General features: G+C 42.1%; 1 protein-coding gene across 3 annotated transcripts in view; it reads right to left on the reverse strand.

Moving 5' to 3' along the window:
- ESRRG (estrogen related receptor gamma) overlaps window positions 1-22,891 on the reverse strand; it is a gene marked incomplete at its 5' end in the record, with an annotated part of 375,885 nt that overhangs the window by 335,895 nt on the left and 17,099 nt on the right. Inside the window, 2 exons of one of the 3 annotated variants that reach the window (XM_081997739.1) lie at window positions 15,953-15,987; window positions 16,233-16,281. The exons of 1 other annotated variant lie outside the window; for it this stretch is intronic. In XM_081997739.1, the coding sequence (XP_081853865.1) occupies window positions 15,953-15,987; window positions 16,233-16,281 (84 nt within the window). The remainder of the gene's footprint in view (window positions 1-15,952; window positions 15,988-16,232; window positions 16,282-22,891) is intronic. One more of the 3 variants, XM_081997738.1, reaches the window with a different exon arrangement.

A 22,891-nucleotide genomic window follows, 5' to 3' on the forward strand; every position in this document is an offset into this window, starting at 1 on the left:
ATCGGGAACTACAGGCCTGTCAGCCTGACCTCGGCACCAGGGAAGGTTATGGAGCAGATCATCTTGAGTGCCATCACACGGCACGTACAGGACAACCAGGTGATCAGGCTCAGTCAGCATGGGTTTATGAAAGGCAGGTGCTGCTTGACTAACCTGCTCTTCTTCTATGACAAGGTGACCTGCTGAGGGGATGAGGGAAAGGCTGTGGATGTTGTCTACCTAGACTTTAGTAAAGCCTTTGGCACCATTTCCCACAGTATACTCCTGGAGAAACTACCTCCTCATGGCTTGGACATGTGTACTCACTGAGTAAAAAAACTGGCTGGATAGCCGGGCCCAAAGAGCTGTGGTGAATGGAGTTAAATGCAGTTGGCGGCCAGTCACAAGTGGTGTTCCCCAGGGCTCAGTACTGGGGTGTGTTCTGCTTAATACCTTTATCAATGATCTGGACAAGGGGATCAAGTGCACCCTTAGTAAGTTTGTAGACACCAAGCTCAGCAGGAGCATTCATCTGCTTGAGGGAAGGAAAGCTCTGCAGAGGGATCTGGACAGGCTGGATCGATAGGCCAAGATCAGCTGTATGAGGTTTAAGGGTGCAGGGTCCTGCACTTGGGTCACAACAACCCCACGCAACGCTACAGGCTTGGGGAGGAGTAGCTGGAGAGCTGCCCGGCGGAAAAGGACCTGGGGGTGCTGGTTCACAGCCGGCTGAACATGAGCCGGCAGTGTGCCCAGGTGGCCAAGAAGGCCAAGAGCATCCTGGCCTGTATCAGAAATAACGTGGCCAGCAGGAGTAGGGAAGTGATGGTGCGCTTGTACTCGGCACTGGTGAGGCCGCACCTCAAATCCTGTGTTCAGTTTTGGGCCACTCACTACAAGAAGGATGCTGAGGTGCTTGAGCGTGTCCAGAGAAGGGCAATGAAGCTGGTGAAGGGTCTAGAGCACAAGTTTTAAGAGGAACGGCTGAGGGAACTGAGGTTGTTCAGTCTGGGGAGAAGGAGGCTCAGGGGAGACCTTAAAACTCTCTACAACTACCTGAAAGGAGGTTGTAGGGAGGTGGGTGTTGGTCTCTTCTCCCAAGTAACAAGCAATAAGACAAGAGGAAATGGCCTCAAGTTGTGCCAGGGGAGGTTTAGATTGGATATTAGGAAAAATTTCTTGACTGAAAGGGTTGTCAAGCATTTGGAACAGGCTGCCCAGGGAAGTGGTTGAGTCACCATCCCTGGAGGTATTTAAAAGACATATAGACTTGGTGCTTATGGACGTGGTTTAGTGGTGGACTTGGCAGTGCTAGGTTAACAGTTGGACTGGATGACCTTAAAGGTCTTTTCCAACTTAGACAATTGTATGATTCTATGATTACACTCCCATTAAACATTGGAAAAAGGGATGTCCACTACAAGGTTTTCTAAACACCATTTTCAGGCTTACTGAACATGCTGACAGGAACCTTACGTGAAACAGGGATATACAAAAGGTGTTTTCACTACAAAAGGAATCTATTAATGTGACAAATAAGGCCTTTGTTAATGCCAGATGTTGTCTATAGGTGTGGATAAAGAGTATGATGAATGGGATGATGAGGAGAAAGCAATCTGAATTGTGCAATTAGTTATGTTATGTTTGTGCAATGTTTTGTATAACAGTTATAGGCAACTGATGGACTAGTGATCCAAAATTATAACCTTCCAAAGGAGCTCAAACAGCTAGGGAAGCCACTGTACCTTTTGAGCAACTACTTTAGAAGGCTAATGAAAAAATGTAAATGATCTCAAGTGGCCTTTGTATGTCTTAAATGTGATGTTGGGCTTGGATGCCCAAGTGTGCCTTCTCCAGCTGACAGTGGTAAGAAGTAGCAATTGTAGAGGGTGCCCCAAGGGAATGCCCCGAGCCAGTGCAGTGCTAAAAGGTATGGGAGTAAAGTCTGGCCTCTGAGCGACAGAGCTGATTGATAGGAAATGATTTTGAAGGTGTTGGGATCAGTGTGTGTAATGGGCTGCATCAAAAAACAATGAGCAAGAGGAGAGGATCCATAGTATGTTCCTTCTCTTTCCTAGCATCTCCCAAAGAGAAAAAAGCATCCTGATTATTCTATACCCTCTTATTCCACCTTTCACTTATTTTCTTTTTCAAAGCAGAATTTAACTTTTTTTTTTTCTAAAGGTTCACATAAAAGTTAGATTTAAAACTGGAATCCAGATTAAAGCTCACTGTTACAACTGTTCCTGGGGTTAAACAGAATGTGGGTAACAGTATGGGTGTCGAGTGACGATCTGCTCATAATCAACACATACGAGAGTCCATTTCATCCTTGGTATCACCCCAGGGATCCATACCAGTCACAGCTGGTGCAGAGAGGTGTAAGACATGCTGCCTCGCTGGCTCCATGATTATTCAATTCATGGGTTAGCGCCACTGGGGAGCAGGAGAGACGCCCTCACATACCACTCAAAGGTGTTAAACTGGCACGCATCATAGTTTCCCTGGTCCTCCCCCCAGAGAAGAACTTAGGTCCTTTGGAACATGCTATCCACCAAGACAAAACTTGCCACTGACATTTGAATAGTAGGCTAATGAACACGAAGGGGAAAAAAAAAGAAAGAAAAGAAAAAAGAGTGGAGAGACAAGATAAGACCTGTGCCTAAACCTTTATTTACACAGAATACCTTTAAGTCAGACTCTCCATTGCCTTTCAAACATGACACTAGAACGCACTGGGAATTCTGTGTTTAAATAGTCCACTCACCTCTTACTCCAGTAAATAGTTACACCTTACAAGCGTATAGTCCTGCTAAGTCAAGCTGTTTAGTGAAGACATTCACTTTGCAAAGAAACTCAGCCTGCATGGTGCAGGAGAGCACAGCAGTGTACTGTGACCCAGCTCTCGGCCAAGGGGATGAAGAAAACATCAGAACCAAAGAACAGGGCAGAGACCATTTTTGCTATACCCCAGCAAAAGCATGCATCCAGTTCGTTGGCTTTAACGTTTTGACTGGAAGCGGGGATAGTTTTTTAAAGGCTACTCTATCTAGTGAGAGAAGAAAAAGGGTATCACATGACTTTGCACCCTGGATGCTGTTTGTAGAGAAGCCTTAAGTCACAGCTGGACTCCTACAAATTATTTACTATTGCAGACTGATATTGAGTACACAACTTGAGGCAGAATCACAGAGAGCAGGGCTGTATGTACACAGAACTAGGCTTTACATTCAGCCACATCTCTTCCAACTGACTGCAAGCATCTCTACAGTAAATATCCAGACTCAAACACCCCTTGGAAATTCATTAGCAAGCACAGCAAACAGCAGTCCTGAAAACAGCATCATTCCATTCAGTGCAATGAGATGTACCCCACTGTGTTGTACGTTCAAAGAGGGAAGGGCAATCCTCTTCTAAACCTAGCTTCTCATGAACCTGAATCCAGTCACGTGTTCCCTTTATAGCAGCCATCTCGGTGCTGCCCTACAAAATCTACGTCGTATCACCGCCACCTTAAAGGTCGGCTGTGGTATTTCAATAACTAGAGATACTGTGGTTTCCTTAAACCACCTGTATTCCTCTCGCTGCAGTCGTTTTGGCTCTCCTCTATTGGTCTTGCTTAGATCACTTTCATATGAATGTCAAATTTTGCATTTGCTGTGTGCTGTCATCTAGACTCCTGCGGTAAAACAGTTTGTTTTTCCCCCAGTTGGTGCACCAGATTAGCATCCCTCCCTCTCTCCCCTCCAGAACAGAATGTAATTAAAGATTATGGGAAAATAACACACACACACACACACACACACACACATACATGTCAAAGAGAACTTCAGGTTTGGTTCTGCTTTCCAATTTTACATGCTCCACTTCACTTCTGTATATACAAAGTAATATAAATGGCTTTGGTCACTGGATATCTATTAACTCCTTGTGCATCAGATCCCATGAGACAGAGATGACAGCAAGATCCACAGCAACTTATGCAGAAGAGCCCATGCCTCGCAGAATCACACCCAATTCACCGAAAATTAAGTCTTTTGCCCGAATGGTTTTCCTTCCGCTTATTGGGGAACGGTTATGAAACAGAACCGTCTCTATGTTCGTAACGCACAGGAAAACGTTTCGTGACCTAGGTGAAATTTTTCATCTGAGAGGCCTGATGATCACTTTGATAACCTCGAAGCAGAAGAACTACCTGGGTTTGCAAAGGCCAGTGCTGGAGGTGCCTCGCCACAGCTGGTTTAAAGCAGAGGTTGTTTTCTACATCCCCATCTCAGCAACGGCACCTCCACCTCAGGTTTTCTGGTGGTAGGATAGAAACAACTGAGAACTTATGGTCTTTGGCTGTGGGGCAGAATGTCACCAGAAGAAAAATTAACTGCTTCTTAATAAAAAAAATAAATTAAAAAAAGCTTAAACTACTTCTACAGCAGGGATAAAAATATCACCATATTGCCATTTCTCATCACAAGAGTAAGCAAGAGGCAACTGTTGATCTTCAGTGTCTCCTGACAGGTTCTGGAAAGGAAAAAACCCACCAGGTAATCTTCCACCATGAAGGCCCACCATGAAGGCAGGTGGTGGTGGGGAGGCAACTCAGGATCCACATCCCAAGGTCTACCACAGCTAAATCACATTCCAGTTTGTCTCCTTTTTTAAAAGGAGAGAGAAGGTGACAGAGGTCACTGGGAAGGAAACTGTTCATGCCACGTCGTTTGACACACAATATCACACAGACAGAATTTATAACTTGCCCAACCTGTACAACATTGTCTGTGGCAGATTTCTAGGAAATAAACCCAGATATTGTGATGCTTATTTAACTACAAAATTCCTCCCTCTCCCTCAGATAAGGAAGAAAGTAGATGTTCACCTTTACTGATGTTCTACTGTAATTATTTTTTATGGCAATTCTCCTCCATTAGATAGAGGATCATAATGGAATAAATAGAAAAATGAGCTTAAGCCTGAGTATTCTGCATTGTAATCTAAATTAAACTAGTATTACAAATTTGTTTACGTATCTCAGTTGAGCTATGCAGTTTCAAAAGTTACTTGCTGAACGTAAACATGTCTCCTGATGCTACATTACCCACTATATGCAGTAAAATATATTCTAATGTAATACGATAAAACTGAAAAACCAATAAATGTTCCTATTTATTGAGAAATTGGACAAAAAAAAGCTTATTGTCAGTTTTTAAAGACAGAAAATCAATAGATGATGAAAGGTTGTATTCTTTGTTACTACTAGACTGTTGACTCCAGCAATAAGTGAGATATGGATTACAACTGGGGGAGTAGCGAAGTTGTGAGATACATAATTTGGAACTACTTGGTTTTTTTAGAAACTGAATTCCCAGTATTTGTGCGGTGGTGGCCATCTTGGCACCACTGTTAATGGGCCCTGAGAGCATAACTCCTCCATTTTGTTGACAAAGCCAGCTTTAAGTATCTTCAGGTCTTTAAGAGCATTTCTAAATCAAGGGGGCTCTTAATCAGACTTGCATCTGCTAAGGATCATGAGTAAAGGAGATCCAGCTTTCACATACATTTGTATCCTGCCAATAAAAAAAGTCAAAATAGTCCTCAAACAACATAATGAAACTCCAGCTATTGCAATCCCACCTCTCATGTGCCTGGATTGAGTCCACCCAGCTGAGCTCCAGAGGAAGTTCCCCAGGTCTGGCCTGCGCAGTCCTCACGTGACAACAAACATAGCCCAGCGCCAGATGGAAGTTTGGTTAAATGGGATGGCCAGTTTGCAAAGACCTTCAGCCCTCAACGCACTCCCGAGCTTGCTGTCCTTCCTCACGCTTGTAAGGTTTTCAATGCTGGGCCCTGAGTGCAGAGGTCCCATCTGAGTTTGCCATCTACACGTGGCTAAGGTTTACCCTAAAGATATGGGCAGAGGGAGGTCTGGAAAACACAGACTTTAAGCACCTGTTTTCCCAGTAGAATTTATGCATGGGAGTCAGTTTAAAACCTGATTTTCTATATTCATTAAATAAAAAGCGCACAGCCGTGCAGAGGCTGGGATTCTTGTCTCACAGTGCAAACACGTTAAAATGGAATACTAAAAAAAAGAAAAAAAAAAAAAAAAGCAGTGATAAACATTGAGCTAAACATAAACACTGCATCCAGAGTCCTTAAATAGTGATCTAAGCCAACATTCTTCCAAGTGAAGTAGTAGATATGACCATTACATATAAACCCAAATATAGATGTTCTACCCTGACTATATTTCTAAACTCTGGAAGAGAGTTTGAAAGGATGCCAGTTATAATAGGGAGTCAGGGCTGCTTTTAGGATTTATATTCTCTTTGTACGTTTCATAATTGTACGGCAGCTGAAATCTTGCTAGGTGGGGGTAAGGCAGTAAAAGCCTGTACTGCCTTCAGATAGTGCCTTTTCCCTGGAAAAGCGGACAGTGACCACTGGATGTCAGAGAACAAGTAAAGCTGGCTGAGGTGCTTGTGCAGTACCTGATTTTACAAGTGCACAGGAGGTGTGCAGTTCTGAGCCTATAGGAACAAAAAAAATTCCCAGGACCCTGAACGAGCTGACAGTGTGCAGAAATGGCCTCCCTACTGCTGGCCCTAGTCCTGCATGTCCATAACAAAACTTTTCCTTCAAAGCAAGGAAAAACACAGAGATCAGTGATTTTCATCTCATGGTTTCCTTCTGCTTTCCCAGGCAAAAAGCTAGGTATTTGTAAAATGGGGGCTGTTGTTACCGCATATGCATAATCACATACCAAAAAAAAAAAAAAAAAGATTCCTGTTGTTCCTATAAGCTTTTGCTTAAGTATACCATGGAAAATAACTTTGATGAAACAATTTGCCCAGAGCACTGCTTGTCTGGAAGATTTCTATAATTCAACTGCAGTTCTGTAAATAATTTGGTGATAGACAGGCCATCAGCATAATTTGGTACTAGATCCATGCAACGTTAAGGAAATGGCCAGCAGGCCAAAACTTAAATCTCAACTGGGTCCTAGTATGTATGTGCATTAAAAACCAGTCCAAACCTCTTCTTTTTGGAATTTGCTTATTCAGTTTAAAGGCAGACACTGAATTTCGCTTTGGGAATGAACACAAAGAAATGTCATGCTTCCTCTCAGTGAGGAAAAGAACACCCACATATGGTTAACCCTGCAAACCTCTATAAAGACGTACAGTATTTTTGCACGATAACATCCCAAACTCCTGCCACAGAATAATTACACAGCATAGCATTTTGTACTGCTGCTGAACTACCGGTAACATTCACCAAAGTCTCTTAGTTCTCCTGTGTTGTTACACTGTAAAACAGCAAAAGCTATTGCCCTGATCTTTTAGTCAAGCCTTAACTGAGACTGCAAGATAAGAGGTACAAAATTGTATGCATGGTACATTGCACCTTTAATCATCTACCTACCTGAAATACTCAAGCAAGTAGTTATGTTCCAACTACGGGCCTAAAATAAATGAGTTTTGCAGTACATGACTGTGTCCGCATTATTTGAAAATCGGCATTCACATCCCCTCTCAATCTAAGCATCACTTCAGCCACAGGCAGGTCAGAAACTCAAAGTCAGTAGCAGAGCCAAGACCAGGCCTAAGATTTAGCATTTCAGCTGAAAAAAGGGGAGAACCCATGACTGCAGGACGATTCCTATTCATGCTTCATGTCTGAACGATCATTTTTCCATCAGAAATGTCCACAATCAACAATTCCTTCCTGCATCATCAGATTGTCAATCAAGATACGTTTGCTGTGACTGCTGGAAGCCTCCTATGAGTTTTACCAAATGAGAAGGAAACGGCAGGGAAAATAATGTACAAAACCGGGCAACAAAACCATCCCTCTTGGCTCTACTGAAAAAAGGCCTTGAGAAGCAGACACATTTATAATTCTTTTTCAACTGAAAAACGAAGACGGAGGCAAAGTAGATGGGTTAAAAGCCAGCAAAAAGTAGCGTTGAAAAAAACCCACCAGGTATTGTTGCAAGAACCTCTAGATAAGCATCTTAAATCAGGGTAAATTACACACCTCATGCTGGTGACTCGGTCATGGGAAATTACGAAGCTACGTGATGTCTCATTTGTTGTGCTGAAAACAAATGTAAATAAATTACTGAGAGAATCTCATTTACATTTAGAAATTCATCCCGATGCATGACATGACTGCTGATGTTTTTTTAAATGACACTTTGAGAAGAAGTGCCACTATTAAAAACAGATCATGGCCACCTCAGTGAGAGCCTGTGCGTGCGCGCATGTGCGCGTGCGTACGTGCACGAGTGTGTGAAGGCAAATGTTCTAGAGAGATCTTTCAGATCATTGGGGAAGAGGCTTTCTTCTGCCGTTTCAGAACCAAAATGGTGGTGTCAGAAGACAAAACCGTCAATCTGTATTCTTCTGTGTGTTTTTTCACCCTCCAGAGTGGGAAACAGAAAGACAACGTTATGGATCGGCTGCTGCCGGCACAACAGAAAGTGCAAACACTGAAATCGTAGGAACAGAAAACAGCGCGGCACGTCTCTCCATCATCAAGCGCAATAAAACGTCCCCTTAAATACTCGCGCAAAAAGCCTTTCGCTAAGCTTTTCTCTCCCCCCTGCAAGCCTCACATTTTAAGCTGTCACTGGAACAATTGAGAAGGATATCCAGGAAGCCGTAAGGTGGGGAGCAGGCTGAGCCGCGGTTAGCTAAGCAGCATACATTCAGGCAAATATCCAAATGCTTCAGGAGCTGTCATTCCCCATCCCGCGTGGGAAGGCTGTGAAGAGACGGACTTGTTCGCATCATGATTGCTCTTATTATTACAGCAGTGAAAACACTGCATGCTAATGGACGTGTTTTCAGAAAGACGACTGTTAGATGGCTTTTTAGACTGTGCCTGGCTGTCTGGGCTTCGGTACCCGATACCTCCGAGCCCTTTCTTTGCTTCCCAGACAGAACCCTAAAGAAAAGTTTGTAGCGTGAGGGTGAAATAAAACATATTTCCAAATGGGGACATGACAGTGTTCTACAACCCCACATACGGCAGCATATTTACATAAGCCTGCATAGGTCAGAGAGTTTATTTGTTAAGGGACAAATAAGCAGGCCATGAAATAATTATTTTTCATTGTGCCCTGCCAAACCTATCCAGCCAAAGGCTAAATTGAGCTGCTATTGTGATTATTTGAACTGTGGAGCCAAAAGTCTTCACTGCAAAGCATCCCAGCTGTCCTAAATTTTATTCTGATGGCTAGTTTTCACGCTAGCTTGAAACTTGCCAAAAATGCTCCACAAAATAGGCAGGCGGAAGGCTTGCTTTATCCAGACCTACATCAATTACTGATTTAGAGCTGTTCTGAGAACTTGATTATTAACAAATCACTTCCCGAAATTGTTATGACAAGATTCACATATGCAAATGGCAAGCTGCTCATATGTACACAGCTAGCAAAAGAAATTAATACAAAGGTTCCCAGATTTATTTATGGTTATTTCCTATTGCGCTTTACTGCAAATTAGCCACTAAAGTATTAAAGGGAAAGGGAGAGATCCAGCCGCAGCACCAGAGCTTTGACATACGGCGACACGGGAACACCCAGGCCATAACTGCTCAATGTCCTTCAGCCCTCGCCCACCTCCCTGCAGGAAAGGAGCTACCGGTGCCTTCTGCCATCAGAGGAAGCAAAACCGCCACGGTAGCTCCCAAGCTGCAAATCCGGTCAGCCCACCAAGGAGCAGGTAGGATTACCCCAGGAGCAGCTCAGATCACAGGCTTGGTAGGATATTTCTTACTTTAAACAAGGTTGATGGCAGAGGAGGAACAACAACAATTTTTTTTTTTTTTTTAAAAACTCATGCTTCAAAGCTTAAATTAATCCCTAATAATGAAAGATTAGGATGAGATCGTGTAGAGAGAAGATTATCCCATGTCTGCCCATTGTGAGGCTCTTACAACTTTCCTTGAGGCGCCCGGGGTTGGTCATTGCTAGACACAGGAGCCTAGAAGGATCTCAGGAGTGATTCATTTCCTATGTTCTACATTTCTGTTTAAATAGCTACGACACAAACGGAAGACAATGAGGCTAATTGTTTTGAAGGCAGCAGACTTTTAAGTAAATGAAATGCCCATCATTTGGTATCAGGCTGTACGTACCACAACCCCGACAAGACAAGCGCACCTCGCTGCAGCTGCCCTCCTCCTCCTCCACACCTTCTACTATTTTTTATCCTGTTTGTAATTTCACTGTAATATCCTCAGGGCAGCAACCACTCCGCATTTACACATGAATTAGAACAACACCTCGCACAACGGCATACCAGTCCTGATTGGACCCGGACTGCTGCTGGGAATGCTGCTGGGAATGCTACTATAAAAAGAGCTCATAAATGTATAGAGTACAGCACAGTAACACACACACACCTTTTATCACAGTTAACATCACCAGAGTGTTAACTCTTTGTTTTCCCAACAAAACTGCAGACGGTTTCATTTATTTCTAGCTCCAAGATGGCTGCAGGATGTGGAGCTAATATCCAGCCCACCTTCACCAGCACACTCTGTGAAGTTAGGTGTTCACTGTGGATGTCGGTATTTACTGTTTAATAAAATAACATAAATGTTACAGAGGCTCATTATAGACGTAGAGGCATAAGGTTGAATCTTGCTTAAGATTTGCATGGGAGCTGATCCAACTATGAGCTGGGGACATTCAGGGTGAGGAACCAAAGGAACCCACATCAGTGTCAGCCACATCATCCCTGTTGCACCCATTACAGCTCTACTAGGTCTGAACCCAATTAGCCCAAATTCCCTTGTAAATTCCTTCCTTCCTTGGAAGAGGCTTTTGACCTTTGAACTAGTATTTTAATATATTCTGGTATTTGAAATTTTGCATATAATAAACTAGTTGTTTTCTGGTACTTCAGACATAAACAACTCCAATACAAAATTTTAACTTAGTCTGGTATTCAGTCATTTCATTTTTAACTGAAAATATAATTTTAAAAATTTTGAAAATCTTTATCAAAATAGTTGCATTTTTCCCCAACAATTGACACGTTAATGATTTTGTAGAACTTTTTTTTCCTGAAGGGCTACGAATGGCCAATGTGGTTTACTAAGAGCAAAAAGAAAAGGAAAAGAGTTAGGTGCAGGTGAGGTGGCAAATCAACAAATTACTTGAGTATGTGCATGAATTCAGGAACTTGATCCCTCTTTAAGGTCAAGTTCCATGTTGTAGTCACTCATCTCAATATTTAAAATCTATTAAAAAAACGGAAGAAGTTGCCAAAATGTAAAATGTATTAAAAAAATCTTAATTGGAATAAACCAGCCACTTCGCCAGGCCTGTATTCTACGTTTGTATGGTATCAGAAGTTCACCATACCAACTGCAGCTGTTAGCAGTCATATCGATCTGTCCCTCTCTGAAAAAAAAGTACAAATGACTTCTTGTTGACTACCAGTTGATTGACCTCATATGTATTAGACTAAAAACTCTACACAATCAAATCCTGTGGAAAACCCAAGATCGTATTTTCTTTTTCTCTGGCTCCTGATGGGCTGGTAGCGTTACAAGGCCTTCATGCGCTTTTCCACAAAACCTTACACTCAGTAAGGTAAACACAAGTTTTGCCCGTGACATAAATATGGAGAGTTTCTGTCTCTCAGAAACGTGACCCTCCTTGTTGGACGTTCTCCGTCTGAGCACTTCAGCTTCTCTATGAACTTCCCGCAACTCATGACGTAACTCTCGTTTCTTTTGCCCAGTGCACCCACAGCGCTTACCGAAGCAAACTCTACCCAGTGTCACGCTTCCACTCTGGAGGAAAGACCATTCAGGAATGATCTTCTTTCTTCTACAAAGACAGCAAGAGACTGTGGTCTATATGGAATAGGCTACTGACAACCCTGCACACACTCAGTCATAGTCAGATATGTGACAAAGTCCAACGAAATCCTATTAGGGAATAATATAAATGACAGAGCTTAAAGAATACAGTTAGCTCCTAATTAAACAGCTCATAAATCTGTTCAGAACTTGCAGAATTTATCACCAGAACAGGAATCTCAAGACCTTTCATGGAGTCTTATTTTAACAGACCTGTTGTCCACTGAACCAACAGCTCTGTTGCTTTCAGATGAGATATTTCACCAATTTAAGTACTATTAAAAGATGATTATGCACTGAGCTTTCCTGAAATTGTGTAACATTTGCATGATATAACACATACTCTTACTTGTTCACTGCAGTCTGATTCAAAGCGCTATAAATATGTTTGCCCTTTCTGCTAAGCCCGCCTAAGGGATTAGCAACCCCCCAAAAGTTCAGTTGAATATTAACTGCATTAACTTTGCAGACTGTAACATACTGTTACACTCAAACAGCCTACGGTGCAGTATGGATGACTTGCCTAATAAAAAATGTTTTCATGCAAAGCCCTATTCCTAGCAAAAAAGAATCTGCTCCGTCAGAAGGGGGTGACCTCTTCCATTTAAGTTCATAAAGCAAACACATAAAAAGGGAGATCTTTACAGGGATGTCTGGAGAAATGCTGATCATTTTGTCTGTCAAACCAGATGGACCTCCCTTGGCAACACAGCACCAGCTCCACTCTACAACAGAAATTAAGTCAGTTCACCATGAGAAAAACCTGTGAAACACAGTAGCAAAGTGTCATCTACTGTAGTAGCGTGAAGTTAAAATCTAGAAAAGAAGTATGACTGCTTACTTACTTTGTTAAATCAGTAGTGCTTTGTGTGCCAATTCCCATAAAAACCACATGTGCCAAAAGACTTCCCAGCGCAAAGTTATATAGCGGCGAAGAAAAATAAAAGGAATAGGAAATATTTAAAAGTTGAAAGAGGGAGAATTGACAGGAGTGTAAAAGGGAGCTGACTTGATAGCCGATGCGAAAAGTCAAGGAAAAGCAGGTTCTTAAACCTCCTAAGTAAAAAGCTCCCAGGCAGAGGGTAACTGGCAGTATCTGATCAAAAGATGAAGAAAGGGAAGGAGAAAGAGGAAAATGAGAATGGCTGGGACAGGTTTCCGAAGGTTCTGAACATGGGACCAGTAAAGTTGCTTGAAGTATCCAACAGATTGTTAAAATACTTTTAAAGATTAAAAACCCCTCCCTCATTTATAAACGCAGCAATGCAAAAACGTAGAACATGTCTATTATCCACTGAAAACAGATATTACATAATACATTTTCTTTCCTTTTATAAAAATAAGTAGATGAAATAAACCTTCTCTGTGTTGCTGTGGGAACATGCAACAACTCTCAAAAAGACCTTGATGCTGAATGCTGCAATGAAACCTTTCTCATTCAGTCTTCAAGGATCATGTCTGTATCAATTTGTAAAAACACACTCTCCCATAGGAAGAGTCTTGGGTGTAATCAGAAACTAAATCAAAGCTTTAAGAATTAGAAACCATATTTCTCCATAATGCGGTACATTTACTTGCTTCTGCCATTCACCGTCACCATTATGTTGTCTAGAAATGGTGACCAACAATAGATGTTGGTAATTACACAAGAACTTAGCTGCAGAGCGCCTCAGACCACAACATTAAACTGGAATTAAAGCTTTACAGGAAAAGAGAAATGTTTCACTCCCTGGAATCTCACACACACACACACACACTGCACACCTGCTACCCACCAGCCAGATGGGACTGAATTCTCCTGAATCAGATCTTGGATTTTTAAGCTCAGCTTGAGTTCAATTGGATTTCAAGACATCAAAATATATTATCATTTCACATTCAAAAAATTACATCGGTGTCCAGGAGCTCCTAGTTTCAGTGTTCTTTGCACAATTAGATATATATTACAGTGGGATTATTGCCCTAAATGTACTAATACAAATAAATAAAATGGGGCTCTGCAACAACATTTAATTTAATTACATATGCTCACTTAATGCATGAAAAACAGAAATAAGCTGATTTTACATCACCAGCATGTTAAGCGAGATCGGGAATTTAGCTAATCCGTAGTGACCAGTAGCGTTTTTTTAAAAGTCCATAAAGGCAATTTAGCAGCCCAAACTCACTTAAACATTGCAAGAACTAGCCCTTAATGCGCAGGTATCATAAAATATTAACACACGTTAAGAAAAAACTGGGAAGCGTTATTTTCCTAGCGAATTTGCTAAGCTTGCATATTGTAACGTTTATCATCAATAAAGTTTCTTCAGCTAGGAGACCTCTAGCGTGCTCTTCAGAAGGAGGTCTCTCTCTCTCCCCCCCCCTCCATCAGCACAGCTCCACCGACTCCCTGTTTCTGGCACTTCAGTGGGCCGCTCGCAACTGGCAAAGTCACATTTTTAATTGGGGCTGGCCTCTGAACTAGTCTTTCTCCACCTTTTCCATCAGGTCCCGAAACCAATGTGAGACTTGCAGGGGGTTAACAAGTTGTCGGCCAGCAGCAAGACGTTGTCTGCAGGGACCGCGGGCATCTGGAAGCTGCTGCCGGTGGTGTTCCGCCAGAGCCACGTCTGGCAAGCGCCGAGGTGCAGAAATGCGAGTCCTGCTTGCTTGGCCAGCCTTGGACTGACCTTTAGTCGTAACGGGGAACAGGAGTTTTGTTAGTGAACACAGAGTTCTGGTCTACACGTTTTTTAAATTGATTATTTTATTGATGTAAAGTGCCCAGGTGCCCTCATGACAGTCACTAATATAGATTTTGAAAATAAAATTAATTAAAGGCCAGTCTGGACCACCTTTACTGTCATCACGTAGTACCCTTTTCTACAAGCAACAATGCTATCAACCAACGAGCACAAGTATAGTGTTTGTAGAGTTTTTCATTACATCTCAACACACTTGACTGTGGAGGTCAAGATCACCGTCACCTACCTACGAGTGCGCACACAGTCACTCACTCTTCCCTCCTACCTTCCAAAAGGGGAACCGACGCACAGAAAACTTAACCGACAGCAGTCCGTGGCAGGGCGCCAGCTGTGCCGTACCGGGCTCCGTCCCTCCGGACCCCGGCCAGAGCACGGCATGGCAGGAGCCCGAGCGGGAGCAGAGCAGCCTGGCACGCAGGCTAATCTGAATTACACTCATCTAGCCCTTGAAATGGTTCCTCATTAGCTGCGGGTTAATGGAGTCCCAATGAGCAGTGTTATTTTCATCCCCTGCCTACTGAACACAAAATTCATTTGCAAATATCCTGTAAAATACTGCAAAGCAAGCCAAAGAGATATGACAACATAAGAGGCATACTATTTATGGAATGCACTTACCGTCATTTAGAAAAGGAAGCTGACATGAGCAACAGCCTAAATTTAGCAACACATTTAGTTTTTATTCACTAGTCACAATGACAACATTTAGAAGGCTACCACACACCTTGTGCGCCGAAAGGTTCCACTGAAATCAAGACAGACTTTGATCTGAAAGGAATTCGGGACCAACTCCTTAATGAATACAACGCTGAGTTAAATTAAGGCAATCACCATCTTGACTTTCTATTCCAAGTAGATATAAAATTACATTGATTGCAGGAAATGGTGGCATTCAGACAATATTGCAATGGCCAAAGCCTGAAAGCTAAATTCATTGTCGAGCTAAACTAGGCTTTCAGAGGGCACCATTTGATTTGAGCGGAAAAAGCACCTACAAACCACATATTTTCAATTAATAGTTTAAAAAGCACAGAGTAAGAAAGGAAAAACACTGGTCAATATGCCACATGCCACTCAAACACTCAGTGCATGTAGATGTAGATACTGTGTGTGCATGTACATATATATATGGGTAGGTGCACACACGTGTTTTTGGTGGTTTTTAAGGCAGGCTGTGGTACAAAAGCCAAATCTGAGATCCAGAAAGATCCAATGTATTTCAGACCAGCTTGAGAATGCTCTTTTATCCACGCTATCTTTAATTCAAAAGTAATTTCAAATCAACAGCACGCATAGTTAAACCTAGTTTCTCTTGAAAACTCAGAAAAAGAATTAATTTGAACCCTTACCTTTGGCACCTTAAAGACTTTTGGCCATGACTTACCTGTATAAATAGAAAGAACTAATTTACTACCAAAATGCCCATGGGCAAACATGTTCTGGCTAATGAAGTGTTCAGCTTTTGCATGATTAACCAGCTGGTGGGGGTGGTGTAAAAATCACAGGGCATAAAATAATAAGAAAAATTGATTAGCAGCTTTCTTTTAAAGCACTCTATGAAAAATTTCCTTATTTTTGCTGAGCAGTTTGTAAAGTGGCTATACAGAAAGATAGGCTCGAACGACTTACCAAGGAGCCAGGCAGAGTCTGCACCAGGCACTCACTCCTCCTCCAAGACCTGCATCGCAGAGAGGGTCGAGTGAAAAGCGAGATACCAACCAGCGCCATGGCTGGCTTACTTATACAACAGGTCCTGCCGCTAGTCATAAAGGTAATTTTCTACTATATTGCGAAAGACATTATATAAAGTTAAAAACTATGACTGTGCTTTGAGTCAGTTCGGTTTCTTCCCCCGCGCTCTGCTCTCGAGCACCTTAGCTGGCTGCAGCTACTCCTGTGAGCCAGTTTAAGAAGTGCCTCCAGATGAGCCAAGGGATTCATACACTACTCAGAAATAATGCACACGTTTAGGTGATGCTACGTTTTCCACTCACTAGGGACAAAAACCCCCTTGCCCTTTCCATCCGGTACAAGCAGTTTCTTACAAGCTCACGTGCTCTGCCCTCAAAATAGGACACAATTAGTGTACAAATACTCGGCAGACAGGTCACGAAAATAAATTTATCATTAACTGTCCCCTAAACCAAGGCAGGTTATCCTGAAGCAATTTTATTTCATAACACATTTGCTCTAGGTCCCTTCAGCTGGGGTACAACTGGCATGTAACAGTTCCTTTAAGAAGGGAAAACACATATTTTTACGGCACAGGACTACTTCAGAAATATCAAACAGCTGCTCATATAAAGCATATGCACCAGTAATAAGAAGCTGCAAAAACTTAAGCTGCTGATAATTTGCAATAAGCCACAGTAACAGTCCCAGTCCTCTTTACCTTCATTACCTCTGTGGAAAAAGCATGTTTTACACCTATTTATGGACTTTTAAAGACTGAGTTTAGCTATGGGAGAACCATGGGAGAAGCGAGCAAAGGATCTGCATCTCAGGGATTTGCAAGATGTTCCAGCTCCGGGGATGCAGCCGTAACTTCAACACTGGGACTTCATGGGTTGGGAACCTATATTTACTGCCTTTGGCAATATACAAACAGCCACCTCACATCCAGATAGTGCCTCCCAGAGCTTCCCCTCCCACGGTATGCGATACTATATGATATACCTTCGTACGCCCAGCTACCTGGACACGAATTCAATTCTTAAATCACGCTGGTATACCGTGCATGCTGTGGCTCAAACTATTCAAGCACACCACAGGATGCTTTGCGAGGAGTAACAATTTTACCTGAAGTGAGAGTTATTCTGAGAAGAAGCAAAGCAGAACTCTGAAGCCCTTTTTCCTTTTTCCCACGACTCCCCCAATTAACTTAATTACCACTTTCTGAGGAAGACAATATCCCTTTAAATTCACCAAAAGAGAGATTTTTCCAAGCCGTCTGCCTATGGGAGCCAGGCAGATTACCCTGAAACGGATCACTTCACGCGCACACCACGACGCTCCACTTCACCCAAAGATCCACACCAAAGAACCTGTCAGGCTTACGCAGGTCAGCCAACTCCACAAATACGCCATAGAGGTCTTCCTTTCCTATCACGGACATCTGAGAAAGCTTGTCACTAGCGTCACGGTCAGTCGAGACTTCTGACACCGAAGAGCTTTTTGCATGTTTTCAAGGTGTTGCTGCATAGGTGGATCTTTCTGCACTTGCATAGTTTTTGCTTTTGAGCTTCCCCATGCCTTTTGGAAACATTTCTACATACTAACACTCAGGAAAGTGGGCACAGAGCTGACAGAAGCAAACAAAAATAGAGGGAAACTGAAAACACTGGCATGAAGCTACATTCCCCTCAGTACATCAGTTGGGAAAGAGCTATCTCCAGACAGAATTCACAGTAAAATAGAAGTTTCTAGTTAAGCGAGAAGTGGCATTAAATCCCACTCGAGTCTAATTTCTATGGTCATATTTGAATCATCAGCAATTTCTAACTCAGATCAACTGGGACTGTGACAACACTGGAGCTTGTAAACTGTCTTTTAAGCTATTTTCAAAGATGGGAACAGCCTAATGTGGTTACAATACAATTTATTAGTTGCAGCCGTACTTGCTAAGAAATTATGCTGTGGACTATGTAAGTAACATCATAATTTTGGCTAGCCTATTTGTTTAAAAAGTAAATTTAAAAAAAAAAAAAAAAGCCTGTTTGCCATAGAAAGTGAATGCTTGTTAAAATTGTATTGCCTTAAAGGAATTCAGAAATACAGCTAAGAGGCACAGCTGTTTTACAGATGGAAAAAAAATAATTCTTCAGACCTGTACATTGTACTCCAAAAGCTTTATTTAATTATCTGTTTGTTCACTTATAAGCGATCGCTTCGGAAGAGCCCCCCAGTGAGTATATGCTGCGTGCTCTGCAGAGGGGTCAAGCACAACATACAGGCTGCAGACTACAGGTTTAACTTCAAAGAACATGCACACCCAAAGGTATTTAGGTGCCTAATTCCACTTATATCAACTCTCACTGAAACTGATCGAGAGTAAGAACCTCTGAGGACACGATCCTTTGACATTAACACGGATTCCTCAGCTAGATCCAGGTCCGTGCCTTTCTGGAAAACAAAATAGCAGAAAATAAAAACCATTTTGCTCCGTGGCCTCCTTATCCTCACCGATACTGGAGTTTCTCTAAGGTTGACCATGGTTCCCAGTAGAGGACGCAACAGCCAAACAGGCTGGTCTAATTAGCCAGAGTTTTTCATACTAATTAGTAACAACAAGAGCATAAAGCAATCAATAGGACATCTTATGCCACTACTGCTTAAGTCTGCTTTGACTACCTCTGGTTCAGGCATACCCTTGAAACATATTCGGAGGGTTCTTCCTGCCACCCTCGCACGCAGCATCAACTTTTAGCGAGGATGATCTTTCCTATTATATCAGAAATTGAGAAACAACACTGTTAACCTATGTGATACAGCTAAAAATTGGGTGTAAAGAGCATAATGAGGAGCCAAAGGATTTTTTTTTTTTAATAAAGTATTTTGATTACTTCTAGCATGATTGTATACTTGACCAATGAGTAACCCAGTATGATAGTCACCCTGTTGCAAACAAGTTGCATACAGGCTTGTGTAACACACACGTCCCACTCAAGCTCGAGGGGAACGGTGCTCTGTTGCTTCACTGTATGTTCAGCAACTTACTTCTAACTTCCTATGAAAAAACAACCATTTATTCAAAAGTCATTTTAAACTCTTTCTGAATAACTTCTGAAGGACAGCTGGCAAGAAAGTAGTATGTTTGAAGAGGAGATAAATACAGAAAACCTGTAAACCATCTTCTCCAATTGAGAGACCAGGCTGCTAAAATTAGTTCCTGGAATTTCTCCTTTAGGTGCCAGTTTGAGCCTTGTTCCAAATGACCACTAACTAACAATCCTCCTGACTTCGAAACAATCCACAACTAGTCAATGAGACCTATTTGCTGATTAGATGCATGCAACCCCCTCGCAAAACATCACACATTTATAATTTTCTTTTTAAAAATGCACTTTTGTTCCAAGTGTCCCGAAACTAACTGTACAAACACAAAGAACTCAGATGCCCTCTCAACCCCCACTGGAAGTGACAAGTGAGTCCTTCTAAAATTGCAGACACACGCTGTCAAGTGCAGGTGTTTGTAAACAAGTTTGGAAATGTTTCTAATTATAAACCATAAGAGTTAAAATTAGAAGTCCAATCCGCTAGCTTTAAAAAAAGAACTTCCAAAAGGGTTCATCTAAATGAGAGCAACCAGTGATGTTTAATTTAGTTGCAAGTGCAGAATTTCTGTGCAGAGTGGCATACTGCTCTTCATCAAACTTTCTACTATGAGTTACAATACATTTCTTTAAAAAAAAAAAAAAAAGATAAGAATTTTAATTTGCTGTCATACTGTGATACTGTATATTTGAATGTGCAATCTAAAAATATGCTATTCACAGGTCTCCTGCATTTCGTATCATTAAAAAGAAGAAAAAAATGTTCCCAAAACTTCTGAATCTACCTTGGCTGCCAACATCAAAGTTCATCTTTTATGGGGAACTTCCCACACTGACCTTCTGAGAACTCAAACAAAACTCTGCTTGAAGGAGCCTTACCCTTCTGGATGAAGTTGTCCCTGATAACTTCACCAACCGCAAAGCTTGGCTTACCCTGCGCCGGCACAAACTGCCGAGGGATGAAAGTAGGGAAGGCAAAAGTCATCCCAGAGCTCTGGCTGATGCAGATCTTGGGATGCTGTCACTGAACTGGTGGTGTCTCAGTCTTGCTTTCACCACTTTGGTGTGGACATCAGAAACGTACCTCTGCGGAGCCACATACTTAGACCAACACCTCAGACAGAGATTGGAGGGAGGCTACTCTGCAGTCCCTGTACACCCCAAACTGAGTTTATAATGCACTATGATGAGATAGTGCAGGCAAAAAGATGGACTTTACCTCCGCAGAAGCTTTGGGAGAAAGCAGAGCTTTTACCAGACTCAAGGGGAGGTGGCTCCCTTTTTAGGGAAAATAAGGTTAATACTGGAATCTCTTGAGCTTCACATTATTTCTTAAAGGGAATATAACAGTACATTTGAGGATGTCAGAATAGCTTCGGCTGATTACAAGTGAGCAAACATGAAATAATTTCAGAAAGGCTTGACTGTGGCCTCGCTTCAAGCAAGGGGTAGTGTGTTGCTGTACTGTCCCGAAAAAGCTGGAACAAGAAATGGATTAAACGGTGAGGACCTGCTTCCAGGAATGGGAACTGGGCTGCCCAGCAGACATCCCTCTGCTCCACACCTACAGCACAGCTGGGGGCTGTGAGGGGCAGGGGAACAACAGCTCTTCGGCCCCTGCACGGCCGGCCTCCTCCTCTTCCTCCACTGGCATGTTATATGGCAGAGGAAAAGCCCAAACTCATCCTCCTCAAAAACCAGGACAGAAAGTAAGTTGCCCTTGTCCCATCACACTGAGGGAGCTACTTCACGTAATAACCACTACCCAACCTTCCCTTTTTCTTCCCTTCCTTTTCTTTTTAGTATTCGCTGTGTAAAAATCGTAGCGGTTTCCGTAGCAGTTTAGAGCCTCTCGTGGCTAGCGAGCGCAGTGCTGCATCAGGATGAGAACCAAACACGCTTTCAACCCGGGAGCCTCGCGAGCGGCATTTCTCTTGCTGCAAGCCATGGATACAACCTGGAATTGCTTATCGCTTCAGCCAAAACCTTTTTTTTTTTTTTTTTCCCCTCATGTGTGTGTTACTGGTGGAAGGGATGGAGAAGCCCAGTGCTCCACTTTGGTGAAGGGACCACAGCAAGTGGGAGCAGAGCGAGGGTGCATCTCATCTACTTCTGACAGCAGCTGGTGGTTGCTCCCCCTCTTTTCCTTGGCTGGGGTGCCTTGTCTTCCCCTTTCCTGCCTGGTGCAGTGAGAGCTCCCCCTCCTGTTCCAGTCTAACCAGTGTTAGACCTTGTCCTACTGGGAGTGTGGCCTGAGCAAAGAGAGCAGGTTCAAAGGCAGTGAGCTGGGCTTCCTGCTAAAAATTGGCACCAAAATTAATTCCCTGAGGGGGAAATCATATAATCTTCCAATTAAAACCATTGTGAATGTACTTATTTATTAAATATATACCTATGTGCACATGCACAGGTTTGTGTACATACTCTAACACATATATACTATACATAAATTGTGCATATACATACATACATGCGCACACACACACATCACTGCAAGTCTTTAATGCTACTAATACCATTGCTATTTTAATTCAAAGTAACTATAAAAATCATTAGTTCCTACGAGCCCATCTAACTTCCGAAACATCTAGGCTTCTGCACGTACCTGTACTGTGTTCAGCTGGAAAAACATTTTTTGCTGAATGAATACATATTGGAGCTGTGTTTGCACATTTAAAAAACAGGCTTTTCATTGGGTATATAAATATTTTAATTAACAATATGTACATATTTAGGAGGTTCTGCATCAAAGCCTAGATCAGATAGGGCAATTAACCCATTACCATTTTTCTAAGATATTAGATAAAAGAAAATACATTTAGGAAATGCTTAATTGGACTTAAATTAAGCATTTGAGTGCTAAAATAATCTCAGATAGTGATTTATTTCTAATATTTTCTGCATGCTCAAAACGAAAGCATGAAGAGCAGCACAATTGCATACATATTCTACCAAAAATAGCTGAAAAATACTATAGAAGAGTGCCTGATGGGTTCATTATAAAAGTAAAGTATAATCCATTAACTGCTAATTAGAAGCAACAGAAGCAGCCTTTGCTGCAATAAGAGCTGGCCCCTAAGTAGATGTTTCTGTAACCATTTAAAGGCACAGGGTTTCTCCAGTTGCTGAGAATGGACCTTGGATGGTTTCAGCATAAAGGCCATGTGAAAAGAGACTATGGCACTTGGCCATGTTACCCAGCTGTTTTCTAAATATGATGACAGGTGCCATTTTTTCCATTTGATCGTGGAACGTAATACATCTTCAAACAAATTTTCCCCAACTAGTTTGGTGCAGTTACATTTCAGAGATTCAAATATAAGAATTTGTTTTTTCTCTGACAGACACATATTGCAGAGTCTGTGGCAGGTTCATTATCTTCCTTTTTCTCAGAGCTGATTTTTGTTATATGTATTATTTTGCTTTTTACTGCTATTGTAGGAGGGAGAGAATAAGCACTTGGGCAAACGATTTAATTCTGAAGGAGTTTTGGTTTTTTCTTTTTTTGTTTTTTTT

The sequence above is a fragment of the Phaethon aethereus genome (assembly GCF_964289735.1).
Source record: "Phaethon aethereus genome assembly, chromosome: 3".
NCBI classification, from domain to species: domain Eukaryota; kingdom Metazoa; phylum Chordata; class Aves; order Phaethontiformes; family Phaethontidae; genus Phaethon; species Phaethon aethereus.